This window comes from Agrilus planipennis, unplaced genomic scaffold (assembly GCF_000699045.2).
Source record: "Agrilus planipennis isolate EAB-ADULT unplaced genomic scaffold, Apla_2.0 scaffold16, whole genome shotgun sequence".
Taxonomy (NCBI): Eukaryota; Metazoa; Arthropoda; class Insecta; order Coleoptera; family Buprestidae; genus Agrilus; species Agrilus planipennis.
In genome coordinates, this window is record NW_020438946.1 from 2067356 (window position 1) to 2084038 (window position 16683).

The window sequence follows — 16683 nt, forward strand, 5'->3', positions numbered from 1 at the left end:
CGATCGCCATCTTTATCACCAAACCGTGCTAGAGATACCGGATCCCAGGGGAAGCTTTACGAATCCCATTCGGAGCCCTCAAACGGCGCCCCTTCGTTCTGTTTACATCCGTTTCGTCCTTAAATCCGCATCACTGCAAATCTCAAGCTGCTCCACTGGCAACGTTACATATCGATTCTGGAATATTACCACCTAACGCGGATCTACAGTTGCGAACGAAAAATATCGAATGGTCAACAAATTTTTACACCTGATTTATTTATTTTTTAATAAAAAATATATGTGAGTTGTCAAATTCTAATCATTTTATTTATCAAAACCTTAGAAGGTTCTCGTAAATGCAGTGACAGCCTGCGAGTGTATTAATGTGTTCGAAAAGCATAACATGGAGAAAACTAAATTTTTATGATAACGTAAAGATTACAATTTTCGATTGTAAATGACTGAATTTGTCATAGACATANAGAGAAAACTAAATTTTTTCCGTAGAAATAGTAGAATTTATTATGTAACTTGTAATAATCTCAAATTTGACAAAATAATTTTGTTTCTTAATTATTACAATTTAATTTGTAATATCAACTAAAATATCTAGTAAATTTACTGCTGCTGGGATTTTTTTTAACAATTTCGGGTCCAAATCGTAATTTATATTATTTTCGCTTACGAAGCAACTGGCTAGTGGGATAAATTGTAAATATCGCTTCAATATTTAGGTAAACTTTTCTTTTACATTTTCCCCGTGAATTCAAGTTGTTTCTTTCGGAATTCATTAAAATCATTAGTGTTTACTAATTTCTTTTTAAAGCTATTTTGACCTGGCTTAGTGCATTTAATTCCAATCGCTCAGTGTCGGGTTATATATGTCATTAAAGTTTTTAAATCCTTACAACCATAAAATTAATAAATTACCAACATGCGAAACTTAGTTTTAAATTAATGCCCAATTTAAAATGTATCTGAAAGCTAATGCATTAAGTTCGTATTGTAATCTTTCAGTTTCTTTTCATTGCCAAGTGGAAATGTAGTTTCCTCAATAATTATTGTTATTGATTTTTAAATCATTAAAACGACACAATGCGTTTGTAATATACTGTTTTACAATAAACCGCGTAATATTTAGTTAAATCACAATAAATCTACGCGTTAATCTTATTATATTGATCACCGATTGAGATTTATTGATCATCCGCGACTTTATATTCACCACATTTCTGATGTAACTCTTTATCAACTGGACATGTTTCGACGAACTACCCTGGAATTGACCTTAGACATATACACAAAAGGTCAATTTTTCAAAGGCGATTACCGTTATTCAGGGCAAATCTGAGGTAACTCCGAATGGGCGACCAAATAAGCCCATAGAAAGTCTAAGAGCCGCTTCACACGAAGCGTATGATCAGGACGGATCGTTCAACGCTCATCATAATGCTTTCAACGACCAGTCGTTGTTGTCGTTGTTATATTCAGGGACATAGCCAGCCTTTAGTTCCCAAGGGTCGAGGGGTCAGCCACATCATTGTAGATTTGAAGCTCAATATAGCCCACGACATACATCATATATAAACGTACATCACTGAATATACCTTGATAATATTAGCGTATTACGGTCGTAGGGTGGAAAAGGAAAAAATGTCGCAGACCGCATCTTTATTTCCTCCCCTGATAGCGCAAATACTATTGGGCACTAACTCTCGGACATTAAATGATTTTTTTTTGAATAAATAATCGAGAATAATCGCAGTTTTGCATTATTAAATAAAAAATTGATAACAAATAAATATTTACATTTACCAGTATGTAAAAATGGATTTATTCTTTTCAGCTAATAGAATTTAAAAAATAAATATATACAACTTTATAATCCATTCATTCCGCCACTTCCTATAATCGTTAGCGATTCAAACTTATGACAGAAAACGAAAAGTGATTTTTTTTCAATTGATGAGATTTAGCACGCGTGGAAATCACTGCATCTATTGATTTTCTTTAACGTCTGAGAAAAGAAAACGTTAAATTCGAGTTAAGCGTGCGAACTGACATGCTTCATTGGTTTAGAAATTTCAAAGCGCTATACAGAGATTTTTCCAGGGATTCAATTCTTATAATGCAGTAACGGTTTCCAACACGCACGTTTATTGAATTCGAACACCATAAAACGTTCTTTTTATGACCTTGCCTTACATATTCCGAATAAGAATTTTTGAGATTGTAAATCGAAATTATTTAAAAAACAAATATGTACAGTAGAATCCGCTTATAATGACATCGCAGGGAAATGACAAACATGTCATACTAAGCGGGCGTCATATAAAGCATAGTCTTACAAAATAACTTTTTATTTTGGGTAGTTATTTAGTTTAATAGAGAGAAAAACTAGAAATTGTATTTATTTATTAACAGAAAAAGAAAAAGAACGATGAATTGTACTATCGATATACATAAGAAGGGTCAGAAAAATGAATGAAAATGTATCTATAACAGGATATGATTTCTTGGGAATCAGTCATAATAAACGATATGTCATTTTAAACGGAGTCATTATATCCAAACTTTCCTATAGACAATTTAATATGAAAACCAAACTTAACACTGCAATTACTTCATATTAAGCGGTTGGTCAATATAGTCATAATAAACGAATTCCACTGTATATCTTGTGACCTCATATTTGGATAGCAAATGACGAAATGACAAATTACACTATTAAACAAAAAATGAAACGTTTCCCTCTTTGTATATATTATATATCTTATTATTTAAACCTTCAGCCTAATAATTTAAGTTTTTATTAGTTAAAATATTTAATGAGAAGTTAAGAAAAATCGAAATTTAAAATTGTCACAATTAAATTACCTGATAGCTTTAAAATTACCCTATTACTTCCTCTTTTGCTTTAATTTCACTGATAGCCCGTTATCCCGTGTGACCACCTTAATGTTGCAATTGACTAACAGTCAAAACTGTTCATTCATACGCGTTACGAATTTAGCATACATTTAGAAGAAAATGAAACAAGAAAGCATACTATTTTTAAATTAAATTCCTTACCTTATTACACAGATCTGCTCCAATTGAACATCCCTGAAAAAAAAAACATGAATTTCTGTCTTCGCCTACTATTACTAACCACTGACGTCCGGCGAATACTGTGCCGTTACAGCTACTTATCAAACTTGGGTTTTTGGTTTACTTTTGATTGTCTAAACACCGATGGATAATATTCAGTATATTTCATCCCGTAATTCTCTTAGCAAGCGGCTACTTTAAAATTTGCAACACCCTGTACATTATAACCGTAAAAAAAATTGGAATTAACAGGAATTAAACTAAATTATGTAGATATACAATTATTGGAATGTCAAATACACACACCGCCATATCGTTCTTTATGTACACCTTGTCACAAAAGTGTACACGTGCTATTGGAAGAAATTTCGTACTTTATACAGTCATTGATTTCAAAAGCCGTAATAATAGTACACCCGATACATTTAATAGAACAGTCAAATGTGACAATATAAAAAAAAAACATCGTTATCATAGTAATTTAACTGAGAAGTATTTAAAAGTGAGGTTACGTTATTGAAAATAACTTTTTTTGAATCTGGTGCCGTTGCCCTACTAAATTTATCGATTGTACCTGCACGCACGTCGTGACCGAGCCCAGGGTCGGACTTGAAGAAAATTGTCATACGGACCGGAACCTAAACTGTTATAATCATTTAAATAAACTACAAACTTAACGGAAGTCTTTTGTTTTTTTTTGCTGGTCTCAAAATATTCTTCTTACGTAACCGATTCTATTTAGATCTCATTTATTCTTTTCGTCGTAAAAATATGTTTACGGTGCTAGCATCTTCGAGAGCTCCTCGTCCTGCAAGCAGCCCTTAAGAAATTCATCTTGAGTCAGTTGACCGTCGTTATTTTCGTCCATTTTCGCGAATATATTCTTTGCCCTTTCCTCGGCAGTGTCAGCCGGTCGATTCGATGAACAAGCACCCAACATGTCGTAGATGGCCTGGAAACAAAAATGAAACAAATGCTACGGAAACTTTAACACACAATTTGAACATAAAATGCAGCGTATGCGTGTTCACTTAAGATAAGGCCCAATATGTTACGCACAGCAGAAATAATATACGAAACGAGGCAGGGGTCATCTTGATAGAAAAAGAGATAATTCTTTAAAACAGTTTACAACAAACAAGAAATCACACATTTCTTTGTCGGCATTAGTTTTTTTTGTTGCACAAGTGAAAATACGGTGTATACTCTTTATAACGTCACTCAATTTAACGACAAACTCCTTAAAACGTAGAAATTGCTTGACTTTGGTTGGTTTACATTATTTTCTATACAATATTACACTCTATATAGCGTCACGCTCACTCTATTTAACGACAACAATGCGGCATTATAAATCATTAAGCAGTACTTTCTAAGTTGCCGAAATAGATAAGAACTGCAGCTGTGTACGTTGTTGAAGAAGACGATCCTGTTCCTCCACCAAGCATCAAACAAGCACTTGATGCAGCGAAACTATTAATACTTTTTATATAATCAAATTGATCCAGCAGTATCTCAAGATATGAGTATGATACGTAACAAAATACAATTAAAATATTAGAGCAGCAAAAAACATCAGACGAAAATAATGTTCGTGTGCACAATATTGGTAATTACATTTTATTATAGAATAGTAAAATAATATCTTTTATTTCTCTCCATTTAACGACCACTCTTTATAACGCCGAAAAATGTTCAGTCCCTTAAGTGTCGTTATAAAGAGTTTATACATTGTATGTAATTTGATGGACGCGAAGAAAACATTTTTTGACCAAGTCCGTCTGTATATATGTATCTGTTTTTCTGATAACTATCCTCAACTATCCAAACCTTCAAAATCTTTTAAACAAAGCGTAGAACCCATCAATATCTTTATTCTATTTATATTATTTACTTTGCGATTTGATTTATACGATAATTTTGCAGACTACGTCATATTTTTCAAAGGTGCTGCCAACAAATTTCCCAATGTCCGCTTTTTAATGGAGAAACATGGTGTCATAAGAAGGAGATTGATGAAAATGAGAGACACAATGGTAAGGAACCATTCGACACAAGAATGACTATTTGGAGGCATGTTACAGGCAGAAATAGGAGTACAGTGAGGTAGAGAAAACCTAGATTTAAATTGGTTCAGGGTAAGAAAGAGTGAGGGCACATGTCTTGGGACGGACGACCCTGTGATGCTGATACTATATTAACATTTCTGTTGAATAGAAATAAAGAACATTAAAGCATTTCCATCATTTTTTCTTAATTTCTATCATTAGAATTCTTTATATAGCATTAGAAATTTTTTTTTTTTGGATAGGAGTCCCCATTGTTCATTACTGTTTGTTGTGCTCATACCAATTTGACATAAGTACATCTTTTACAAAATCAATAATGACATTTTAATTAGCACTATTTTTTTCCAATAAACCAATTCAATATAAAAGATTCTCTAGACGCTCAATATACACGGTATTTCTGAAATAAGTAGCAACCTTGCAAGAGGTGATAGGGAACTGTAAAATAAGAAAATTAAGTGAATTTTTACAGGTCCGAAAGTTCACCGTTTAATAATAAACTTAATTGAAAGTACAGGCAAATCTAATTCCGGCCCTGGAGAGAAGTGAGACAATACAACGCTGTATTCAATAACCTGGTAATTAGCAGCATCACTGTTGTATTTTGTATGTATTAGATTAAAAGTGATTCAAGATGTTTACATTAAAGCTAACAGCAGTTAGTAGTTATTTGTACTTTTAATGTTGAGACCTTGATGTATTTAATCAATCGATGGTAGGCCTTGTTAATATAATGATCCAATTGTACAGTAATCACAAGGTGCACCCTACATTTGCAGCTAGTGAGCTTTGACTCCCGAACTATAAATGTTGTTATTAATTCATTTATACCGTCGCGTCGTAAGCATCTAAACATTATGTGCAGTAGTAGTTTTGTTGCTGTTTACTTTAGCCGATTGACAAGCGATATTGTTTACGTTCTCCGTCGTTGAAGCTTCTGAATTCTTGGTGCATGGCTACAGACCTACGTTGCCAATTACGCCCAGGACCGGCTTCGGATTGTAACTTGCGGTTTTTATACTTTTTTGACGTGACAACGTCTTATAATTCGATAGAGCCGGCTGCACGCACGAAAAAACATGACTCATGCGGCGTTATCTCGCTCTGAGGCGTTCCATTTAAGGCTTGGAGTGCAAGCGAGAGCGCGGAACGAGCGACAAAGAGGCACAATCGGCCTCCGCGTTCGGCAGCGTTCGACATCTGTCTCTCTCCTACTTGAGTGAGCGATGCGTCCGCGTGGACAGCTGCTATACAATAATACATTTCCATTTGCCTCCTTCTCTATATCCATACAAAATATCTATCAAACATATAAAATTAAAATTTTCTTTTGAAAAAATGAAACCATTCCATCAGTATTTTCTTATGACGTTGTCACGTTCAACTATCGTCAGTAAACCGACTTTACAGACAACCGATTTTTTTGTCTCTTAATAACGCTGCTGTACTGACCATGTGATTCTCTATTGCATCTAATTGATACCTTCCAAAGATTACTACTGATTTAAAAAAAAAACCTTGTATAACGTATACCTATTTAAAAAGATCGTAATTCTATTCGCCGAAATTTTTATTAAAAACTGCAGCGACCCGAATTTTTCTTCCATCAGAGAAAATCCTTTATACGAATTTTATTAAAACGGTTGGGATACAATATTAGTTCTTACTATAATGTAGGATTACGTATAGGTACTGGAAGTGCTTTTTGAACTGCAAGTAGGTTGATATTGAACTTCGAGGGACGTTCCGGGAAAATATCGTCGACCGGGACACGACTCTGGAACGACACTTAAACTTTCTATACGGTAAAGAGGACTTTTAGTAAAGTTCCTCTGTGCGAGAGACCGAGAGAGGAGGATGCAGACAAACACAAAGAAGAACGATGCCGTTTCGTTCCGTTCCGTTCCGTCGTTGCCTCGCTACAACAACAATGGCCAAAGTTCGTGTCGGATGAGAAAGCGCTACATAAATCATCCTTCTTGAAGGCACGAACGCTATTAACGGCGCGCGAGCCTCCTTTTGATTAGCGCCACGAGTCGCCATTAAACAGACCCGATTGCGTTGCAGACCTTCGAATGTGTTTCCTGTACGTTAGCTAATTCGGTCCCGAATGGATTAAACGACGTCATTCCGTTCGATTTTTGCACACTAAAGCGAACAAAAAAAAAAGGAAGATGAAATTTATTGCAGACATCGTTACGCCCACGCTACTCATTTTGTACGGGGTAATTGTTAATTGAATGAAAAACAAGAGACTTCTGGGACGGTTAAGCAGTGGCGGAGTAGCATGGGTTAGCACCCAGTGCGATTTTCTGCTGAGCAACTTGTGCGTACATTTAGTAAAGTTAATCGATGATTTGTACTTCGATAATATCAACCTCTTCCAAATATAACAGCGGTTCATAGAAAATTATTTGTTTGTGTTTGGCCACGTTAGAGCTGAATTTCTCACTGTCATATGTAGGGTTGCCACCTTTTCAGGCTCTACATAAAGTATTTCTCGACTAAAAGGTTAAAAAAAAAGTACTCAGCATAAAAATAAAGTATTTTATTTTTTGTTTTTAAACATATTTTTTGTTACACCTGGCAGTCAGTAACAAATTGCTGTCGCTCTTAAATACATTAATAGCCTCTAAACATGGCAAACAAAGATTTAAGTAAACTAAAAGTTCATTTTTAATTAGTTTTAATGAAGCTTTATTCCTGTCGTCCCACCACTTTGCGTTCATAACAGACAACACTCTTTCTGTAAATGCTGAAGTGGCCGGAACGGACAGCAAAAGTGACACTACCTTGAACAGATTTGGGAAATCAGGTTGTTCCGTAAATATGGCTTGTCGTTTTTCTGTACAATATTATTGATATAAAAGTAATCGCAAACAAAAATACGATGTTCACTTAAGGCCTTAAATAAAGTATTTTTGCGTACTTTATGTGTCTTGTAAAGTATAACGTACGCACAGTCGAAGTAGAGTGAAATACTTTATAATAAAGTACGGGTGGCAACCCTAGTCATATGGAACCATGAACCCTCAAATGTCATGTTACACAGCGCGTGGAGCGGCAATCAACGCGCGGCATGTGTCGATGCTTGACCCTTTACGCGTGGCAGAGATTGCCAATCCACGCTCGGTGTAACGGGGATCGGCGTGGATAAGAACATGAAGAAATGTCCTCACGCTTTCTTTCTCGATAACTGTCGCTTGCAATTATGAAATCTAGTTACATAAAGTCAAATAGCGGAGCGTGGATTGGTAATCTTTGCTCCGAGTAATGGATTGAGTACAGACATATACTCCGTGAGTGGATTAACGTTCCACGCGCTGTCTAAAGGCCATGTCATACGGCGCGTGGGGCGTGGATCGGCATCGCATTAGACTTACAACAATTCCGTTTACAATGAATCTCAGAAACTCAAAAGGTAGTCCATTGGACCATCGCTTAGAGAGAAAAAATCTCCACAAAATTCATCATACAGTTTTGGCAGATTAAGAAGAATTCCGACCTTCTTTGTAAAATCTATTAAGACATTTTAACATTGCTTCCAGTATCTCTTCTGACAATGTTAAATATAATTATAACACATTATGATACAAAAGCCTTCTTTAGACTGAATTAAATATAAAATAAATTCAATGACATCGGAAAATTTATACTCCTAATTTTATGAATCTACCTACTTAAACCGATTCTGATTTCGATCACAACTTTTTTAATCTGCTGGCTGAAATAAATTGGCATCGAACATTTTACTGCTTCAATTATTCGCTCTTTTCTTGAATAATCTCGGCACGTTCCTCTCGGCATTTTTCGTTTCAACAACGCGCAAACAATCGCATTCAAACTTTTCGATGAATTTCTAATTTTATGCAACGCAGAACTTTCCCAGATGCTTTCGGAAAGATTGTACGTGAAGCCTCGTAATATTCTGCGCCATTTTCAATACTTACTCCTTCAGCTTTCGCACTCGAACCGAATTGATTTACGTAACATTAAACTCGTCTCCGTGAGCGTATGCACATACATACATATATAGATATGTCTTTGTAAGCGTGCGTCTTTTTCGTTATACGTAAATACACACATCTATGTATGCATTGCAAATAGTAGCATTTTCTATTTCTGCAATAAGAGATCAGCAAAGACTGCTTGAAGTGAACTCTATTGTGTCAACCCTACACAAATGTTCAATTCGTTTGTTCAAATATATAGCTCCAGTTTCCTTTTGATAAAATACAATCCTATTTCAGTAGCGCCTAGGGGTACTATTACGTAGAGGAACCCTCCCTTACTACCATTACTTCCCTTAATCAAAACCTTACCTATCTACGGAGCACTGTTGTAAAAATTGTATTTAAATTCGTCTATTTCGACATGAATCGTGTTTGTAATTCAGTATACATAGGATTAACGAGACAACTATTTACAGAAGGAATTACCCAATATATTGCAATAACCACGTAGTAGATATTAATCACAATATTAGCCATAATGTATGTAAATATTCTACATATTGAGAAAAGGTATTATGAAAGCGAATTTTTTTGAATTTATATACGAATAATTACCGTTTGTTCAAGCTTTTTCCTCTCTATTGGGATCCGTCAAATGGGCATACACCATCTGGTGGCAAAATTTATAACTCGAATGAGGGAAAAATTTATATAGGAACTGTGCACACAATTGTAAAATTGTTTATTCAAATAAGAGTCGAAGAAGTTTTCTTCTAAAGTTAAATCAAATAAAAAGTTAATACGTTCAGTGAAAAGCTGCAATAGCACTTCAGACATAGATCTTCACTCTTCACCTACATTAACTACTTTCCAATAAAAACTAACCGTTTTATATATGTAAAAAATATATTCGGAAAATTTGAGAAAAAAGTAAACTAATAGAAGCATGGATGAAAGCAGTAGGTATCAAAGAAGTGAATTCAGGAATAAAAATTTGTTCACGTCATTTTAATGCACATGATTATATTTCAGCAAGTATCTACTATCAGCCATAACCTTAATATTTAAAACTAGAATCATACTAAAATTATAAAGTGAGAAATTATTTATTCCTGTGTAATTGATTTAACACAATTCTAATGATACGATATAAGTATTTTGAGGTTAAAAACCTACCTGCTGCAATACAACAAAGTTGCAATAACGTTCTCTTAAATGGGCTTTGCAAGTGCAAGTCATTGATATGATATTGCTTAAATCACCCAGAATCACCTCACCAATTATATAACGTAAATCACTTTTTAAATCCGAAGTTTGTAAAAAGTAGGTAGTAAACTTGAAGGCTATCTTCCGGATTTGTTATTTCCGAATTTTATAATGTGATTGGTATTAAAAACACGCTCACCTTCAACGAAATTTCCTTTTCGAGGCTTTGTGTCAGCCCAATCACATATTGTGTCAATACTTATCATTTTATCGTAATTTAAAAACTTGGAAATTGCACGCTACACTATGGGAATTACGATAAATTTTCCCTAATCGGCACCATGTTTTTAGGCTCCTCCCATTTGACGGATACAGTTTATATAGTTAAGAGAGACAAAAACAGTACTATTTAACATAGTCACCATTTATTTCTTATAGATTATTGCAGTTGATGAAGATCTAGTCAGAGACATGTTAGAAGGAGAAACAGGAGTTAGGAGGGGTAGAGGTAGATTTAGATTAGTTTACTGTTCGCAAATAGTTAGAAATGTGGGATGTTCTAGTTTTAGGGAAATGCGAAGTTTAGCTCAGGATAGGAAAGAGTGGAGGTACGTGTCCAACCAATCTTAGGACTGACGACCTTATTATGATGATTGCAGTTGAGACAGACGAAAGGATTCCAGATAGTCCATCATTAATTTCATTCTGATTCATGATTCTGATAAAAAATCGAAGAATATCTCACCATTAACACTTCGATATCTTTCGAATGACATCTCACTCGACTACATTTAAGATTAAGGTAAGAAATACGAAGTATATTTGCTTAAAATGTTTATAAATTAATTCGAGAAGTGGATCATTTCTCTGTGGAAGTGTACGTACAAGATTATTTTGAAAAAAAATAAGATGTTCTGGAATTCGTTAGAATCTACGTCACTGCGGCTAGAGTGTGGCTCTACAGAATTCTAATGGATCTCGGAAACGAAAAGGACCAAAACGAAATGCCACCAACTTTCCATTTAAAGTTTCAATTTACATTGGACGACGGCAAAGTGAAAAATTTTCCGTTTCGTCGAGAACATAAATTACTGAGCTTTTAAAAAAGATTTTTTTACAACGTGTTAAAATAAACGGAGACTTCGATGTAACTAGAATAGAATAATTTTAGAGATTACGAAGTTTTCCTGTTGACTATTAAAGGAAAATTTTTGTGATCCAGTGCACAGGCAGTTTAATTACTTCATTACTTAAAATTACACTATAAATAGAAATTTTTTATGAGAGCCTACCAGAAGTTTCGAGAACAGTTGACAGTAATATAAATAGACAACAGATAACCTATGAAAAAAAAGTAAGGAAAGAGCGAATGTAAAGATAGAAGACAATAGGTATCCCGGAGGTCAGATAAAGCAGGATGGGAGGGGTAGTAGGGGTATAAAGCAGACAATTAATTTATAAAGATTATTAAAGGTGTATATTTGGAGCGCAGCGGTGTACGGGTGCGGCGGAAAAGAAAAGGTTAGAAGCGTTAGAGATAAAGAGGTATTAGAAAGAGTAAGAGAACAGAGGACTCTATGGAAGTCAATTAAAAATAGGCGAAATAGGTTGATAGGACATCTTCTCAGGCATGAAAGTCTAGTCAGAGACATATTAGAGGTAGAAACAAGAGTTAAGAGGAGTAGAGGTAGACCTACATTAGATTACTGTTCGAAAATTGTTAAGTATGTGGGATGTTCTAATTTTAGGGAAATGCAAAGATTAGCTTAGGATGGGAAGGAGTGGAGGTGCGTGTCCAACCACTCTTAGGACTGACGACCTTATGATGATCAACACATTAAGAGATCGGGCGGCATGACCTGAAGGTTTAGACCAGGGGTCAATACGTAATTTCGGGTGGGGACCGCATATTTTTGAAAATGTTTATCAAGGATCCGGAAAAACTGATAAGGGTGACTCTCAAAGCTCAAACATAGATACAGTTGAATAGCAACTGAATAGAATCGGTGTATGAACAGGTGACATAAACAGTGCGAATACGAAGTAAATTGAGTATAAACGTTGCCTTAACCTTAAACCTTAAAAAACTGTGTTGCACCGAAGATCGATTAAGATTTTATGATTCTTCTTCATTTGTAATTACAACATAAGCAAAGACTTGCATTATTACAATTAATTATGGTATCAAACATAATTTTCCGTAAAACTCTTTCCACAGAATGTATTGGTTATCAGTGCTTATATATACGTTCGGTGCATGTCGTTGATGCATTTAACAACAATCAATGCAAACGGTCTAATCCATGTTAAACACGCGACAAATTTTCGCATTCGCCAGATAACAATTCCGCTTATTTGAATAATTGTTACATTATAGTAACGAAATGCCATGTTGAAAAAATAAATCGATTGCTCAGTTCTCGTGATTTGAGGACATTTCCACGAACGGAAAATCCAGACGGTAGCGCCACGCTTGTTCAATTATAATGCTATTTTGAATAAATTACAATATTGTATTAATTATCACACTTATTCCACATTGATAAGAATGCAGTCAGTATATTTACGGTTAGGATTTTTGAAACTCATTGTTCTTTTTCTTTTATTCATAACTAAACATACTGAGAGGATAGCAGAAAGGACGATAGGTATGTAACAAGAAATGAAATTCGCGCTGACTACATCCCAAAAATGTTTAAGTACCATGGATGTCAAAAAAGGTACCATTGGTATTTTGAATCTGAATCGGCGAATATCAGAGAAGATACAAAGAAGAACAGAAACTTATTAGACTTCAAGTAGATGTCACCGAGTATCAGAAAAAGTTACCACTTACGCAAAACCAGAATTATGGAGTACTAATGGTATTCTTCAATGGACCCTAATTAGATATGTGCAAATTGGTTTTGTAAAAGAACTTAAATACAAAATGCAAATACTTCTTTGATTTGTTATTTCAAACCTAAAATATAAAACAGATTTCCCTTTTAATAAATATTTTTTTTGTAGTACCTATTTAATTTTCTACATTTACTTCAGTTTAAAATATTTTTTAAGAAAACCGTACACGCATTTGCCTATTTTTTAAATATTGGAGCTTTTCTAGACTAATAGTGGTGTTTGCACTATATCGTCAGCTGCGAAAATTGAGTATGATTCATATTTTTCTGTTTGAAGTTACTGAGATATTGTTTTTCTATCTTTATGTTATGGTTTGTTCAGTTCAGCAACAAATAAGTCTTATATATACTCCTTTATCTGCCTTTGTCACCCGTTTCATGGAGAAATTGAATCCATAATTTCCTTAGCTTTGGTTTCATCTAATAAGTGAAGTTTTTCTAATCGTTTTCTAAGAATTTTGGATTATACGCATTTATTAGCACACCACAATATCTTGTAGTTTTAGTTTTATTGTTTTTACAGTTGGTGTATATCAATTCGATATAGTTTTCCGGGGTTTTTTGTCATAATTCATAAAATTTCGTAGTTCCTTGCTGAAGGTACGATATGTCGTGATTTAACAGATGATGATATCAGTTTCGAACTTCCAAATTCCCTGGACCATGACGTTGAACCCGGAAAACAATATCGATCCAATATTTTAGATAATCCTTTTCCAAGGGGCATAGATTTTTTTAGGTCCTCTTCAGTTAAAGAAATAAAAGACATTCATGGAATGTTTTTTTGGCTCCTTTTTAATCTTCTATTACCTTCAAAGGCCAATGTGACCAACTTTCATTCATCATTTCATCCAATGTTTGATCGGTGATATTAACAAAACTTTTAACAGCAAAAATGTATTTTGCATTTTACAAATAGAAAATACGTTTGGAAAACTATTTTAAATAAAATACAAAATGCTTTTTTCAAAAGTTATTATCCAGTATGACCAACTATTATAATTCCTATCGTATATCAGATTTTGCTTGACTTATTAGTATCATTTTGTGACCTTACAGGCTTTTAGTACTTTTAAAAATCATAAACTTGTTTTAATAGTTTCAACTCAACCCCTTCGATGAAAATCCGCCAGCCAAGAACTAAAAATTTATTGATTTAGCATTCAAAGGACTTTCGAACGGAATGTGGTTTGAGACGTTCGTGAGGATATGTATATACGTATATAATGGAAATACACCAAGAACGAACCATGAACCATCAACTGGTAGGTTACCCGTCACAGCCAATGGCGGGTACTCGGCAAAATCGCTATGCGACGCATTTCTAGAATACTCCCTATTACACGAAATACTTAGCACCAAGTAATACTTTAAAACGCCACTGATATTTAATGAACATATTAACAGACACGAATAGTCGAATTCGCGTATTTTAGCAATTCCCCTGATTTATTATCCCAAAATTTACAGTTTCAGTACGTTAACTAATAACTCAAAGGGCACGACAGTAGAGAGGAAGCAAAAACATTTTGTGAAGTTATCGAAGTGGTGGACAATTTGGCAACTTCATAACGTACCTCGTGATGGAGCTATTGGGACGTGGTGAATTAATGTGCATACACCAGCACGAAGTTTCGACAGTAAAAACTGTTAAAAGTTTGCAACATTAGCGGCTACCCTGCGGAGGAAGGTAAAAAACCGCTGACCCAATAAAGCTAAAGTGAGCCAGCATATTTAACAATATATCATCCTCGTAAACTTTTAACGTTCAAAGAAGTGACAGTTACCTAATAATTATGACGAAGGGGTAATAAACACACTTACATATTAGCGGCAGCTTGACCTCGATTTGACTGCTGTTATTACGTAAGTAAAACGCAAAAGCTTTAATCGACTTGAGAAGAAGTAAAACTAACGGAACCATTTATTTGTACTTAAAAGAGATGCCATCACCATAGAGCACAACAGTGATTTCAATTTATTTTTGTAAATACGGATTTAATTTTGAAGCTGAAGCAAACAATATGATTTTGGCAATTGAAACGTTTAATAAAAGAATGAAACTAATTAAATGGTTTAATTTCAAATTCCAAGATGTTGTTGGGCATTTGGAATTTCTGATTAAAAATTACTGATCTTTGTGCTGTGATTAATTAGGTTTTGCAGCATATCATGAGGTAAATAAATACTATGATACTAAAAAAAAGTATACGGTTTAAGAGAAAATTTGGAATTTGATCAAAAACTTTGAATAAAATAAGAAATAACGAATAATATGGAAAATTTTTAACTGACTTTTGGCAGTGAATATGCCTTGATTTCAACTTCGAAACGAAAAAATATTTAGTTTCAATCTCTATTAATAATGAGCGTAAAACTTTTTAATATGTTTAAATAATAATTAAAACTTTAAAATTGCATTTATTTCAGACAATTATAAATATTATCATTATATTATCAAGTAAAAACGAGATTTTCAGATAATTTTTCATTTTTTCCTCGATAACCATTTAGTGAATTTGAATAACCTTACGCTAAAGTGATTCTCCAGAGTTCAAGTTACTTATTATAAAAGTTTGAAATTTCTGGTAGCTTTTTTTCTGTTAATAAAAATAAATTTAATCTGTTCGGTTAACGAATCTCCATAAAATGACGTGTAAAATTACAATTTTTTAAAATTTCAATAACTTTTTAACGGTTTAGTGAATCGATTTGTAATTTTTACAGGAGTTTTAGAATTGAATGAGGAACGTTCTTCCAAATTTTTATTTGTCCCGTAGCATTTTGACATATCTCCCAAACATCCTTAATCTTTAACCATACAAGTACCTACAGTAACTTCTTGGAGTCAGTAAGTCCAATTGTACTTCGGTCATGGATAGAAAGTAACAAGAAATAAAGATTTTTTTTAAAACGTTTTCCTCAAGAAGCTGCGAATTGTTTAAACAAAATCGTCCACCCTGTTCAATATACTTATAGATATATATATCTCTGAGCGTCATTAAATAATATGAAATTTTACTTCACATTAAAAGAGTCGTATATTATTAATGCAGAAGAAAAATACTCGATCGACAAAAGCTGTTCAAGTGCTTACGAAATCAGGCGAAATAAATATTTAAGGACAAGATTTTCCCGGGGACCCTTCATACAGTTCTTAAATTATTCATATTCTCATTTCCCTACATTATTCAAGAACACTGAAAATAGTCGGCAACCACAACCGAAAAAGAAACACTAACTTATTTATCAATTTTGATAAGGGCTGCCATTTAACATTGTAAAAAAATGGCCGTCATAGCGAGATCGAACGAATCCCTAAACCTTTATTATTCACCTCCTCATTTAAGGGCGTAAAATGTCTGAAATTATTCAACGATATCACTACGCATGGGTGTAGTCGGGTTTTTCTTTGTACCTTAGTTCGACCTTACACGTAAAACAAAAACTCTTTCAAGAACCCTAAAAAACCTTTTTGTTTGA

At 34.0% G+C, this 16683-nt stretch overlaps 2 protein-coding genes across 4 annotated transcripts in view; both read right to left on the minus strand.

Moving 5' to 3' along the window:
* Positions 1–16683, minus strand: part of LOC108741760 (neurocalcin homolog) — a 143927-nt gene that overhangs the window by 7092 nt on the left and 120152 nt on the right. The gene's annotated exons all lie outside the window — the stretch shown is intronic.
* LOC108741749 (neuronal calcium sensor 2) overlaps positions 3763–16683 on the minus strand; it is a 132940-nt gene continuing 120019 nt past the window's right edge. For all 3 annotated transcript variants that reach the window (XM_025974686.1, XM_025974687.1, XM_025974685.1), the window contains one exon: positions 3763–4024. In XM_025974686.1, coding sequence (XP_025830471.1) covers positions 3848–4024 — 177 coding nt within the window. In that variant the 3' untranslated portion in view covers positions 3763–3847. The remainder of the gene's footprint in view (positions 4025–16683) is intronic.